At 48.6% G+C, this 1,061-nt stretch overlaps 1 protein-coding gene across 11 annotated transcripts in view; it reads left to right on the top strand.

The window, feature by feature from the left end:
* Nucleotides 1-1,061, top strand: part of Cux1 (cut like homeobox 1) — a 379,665-nt gene that overhangs the window by 240,083 nt on the left and 138,521 nt on the right. For all 11 annotated transcript variants that reach the window (XM_029563184.1, XM_008832298.2, XM_008832297.2 and 8 more), the window contains one exon: nucleotides 545-621. In XM_029563184.1, coding sequence (XP_029419044.1) covers nucleotides 545-621 — 77 coding nt within the window. The remainder of the gene's footprint in view (nucleotides 1-544; nucleotides 622-1,061) is intronic.

Below are 1,061 nucleotides of genomic sequence, written 5' to 3'. Positions count from 1 at the left end.
CACACACACACACACACACACACACACACACACACACACACACACTGGTCGCATTAGCATTCCATTGTAGAGGAAAGGACAGCTGTCACATCTGTTTAGGACATCCTTTATCCCAACAGATTCCTCCTTTGTGTCAGCAAAATGTAAATGTATCCTCCTTCTCTCTGGGAACTTCAGAAAACAATGAGTACATGATGATGGTGTTTAGTTTCTTTTTTGTTGCTGTTTATTTCTTATCCTTTTTAATATCTGCCACCTTAAGAGCAAGTACCACATTGGAGAACCTACTACACCAATTGTCACCTATGTCAGGTGGCAGATACAGGGTGCACATCCCTCCTTATATAATTGCATTTGCAAAATTGGGGTGTGGGAAAGCTGCACCATGAAGCTTGGGGTGCATTGGAGTGACAGGTGACTGTGTGCCTGCCTGCTGCCGGGCCTCTCAGAGAGGGGCACATTTCTGCAGGGCCCAAGCCTCCCAATGAATCTCAGTTCTCAAAACAAGATGACCGATTTGGCTTCATTCTTTCCATTTTTCCAGAAAACTGCAAGAAACACAGATCTCTACCACCTCAAAGCTGGAGGAAGCCGAACATAAACTCCAGACTCTGCAAACAGGTTTGATGCTCTCCATCCTATTTGAAGCCACACAGGGAAGATGGAAATGGGCGGTTTCCCGCCCTGTTCCTGTCCCTTCTGCTATCTGGTGCAGGTCCCAGCCCCTCTGCTACCTAGTGTGGGTCCCCAAATTCTCTGCTGCTTGTTATGGGTCACCAGCCCCTCTGCTACCTGTTACAAGTCCCCAAACTCTTTGCTAACTGAGGCAAGTACACAGCCCCTCTGCTACCTGTTGCTCCTGGGGAGCCTGCAGGAAGGAGCCTTGGGTGCCCACACACCTGAAGCCTATACCCCTGTGCTCTACCTGACTGTATTAGTCACCACATTGAGTTGCTAATGTGGATGTGGGTGGCTCCGCTGTGTTCTCTCTCCCTTCCCCAACCATCCTTCCCTCTCTTCTTTCCAACAAACATGTCTAAATCACCGGACTGTCAAAGGCT

The sequence above is a fragment of the Nannospalax galili genome, unplaced genomic scaffold (genome assembly GCF_000622305.1).
Source record: "Nannospalax galili isolate Female #2095 unplaced genomic scaffold, S.galili_v1.0 scaffold675, whole genome shotgun sequence".
Classification (NCBI taxonomy): domain Eukaryota; kingdom Metazoa; phylum Chordata; class Mammalia; order Rodentia; family Spalacidae; genus Nannospalax; species Nannospalax galili.
This window is presented reverse-complemented; position numbering and strand designations above follow the sequence as displayed.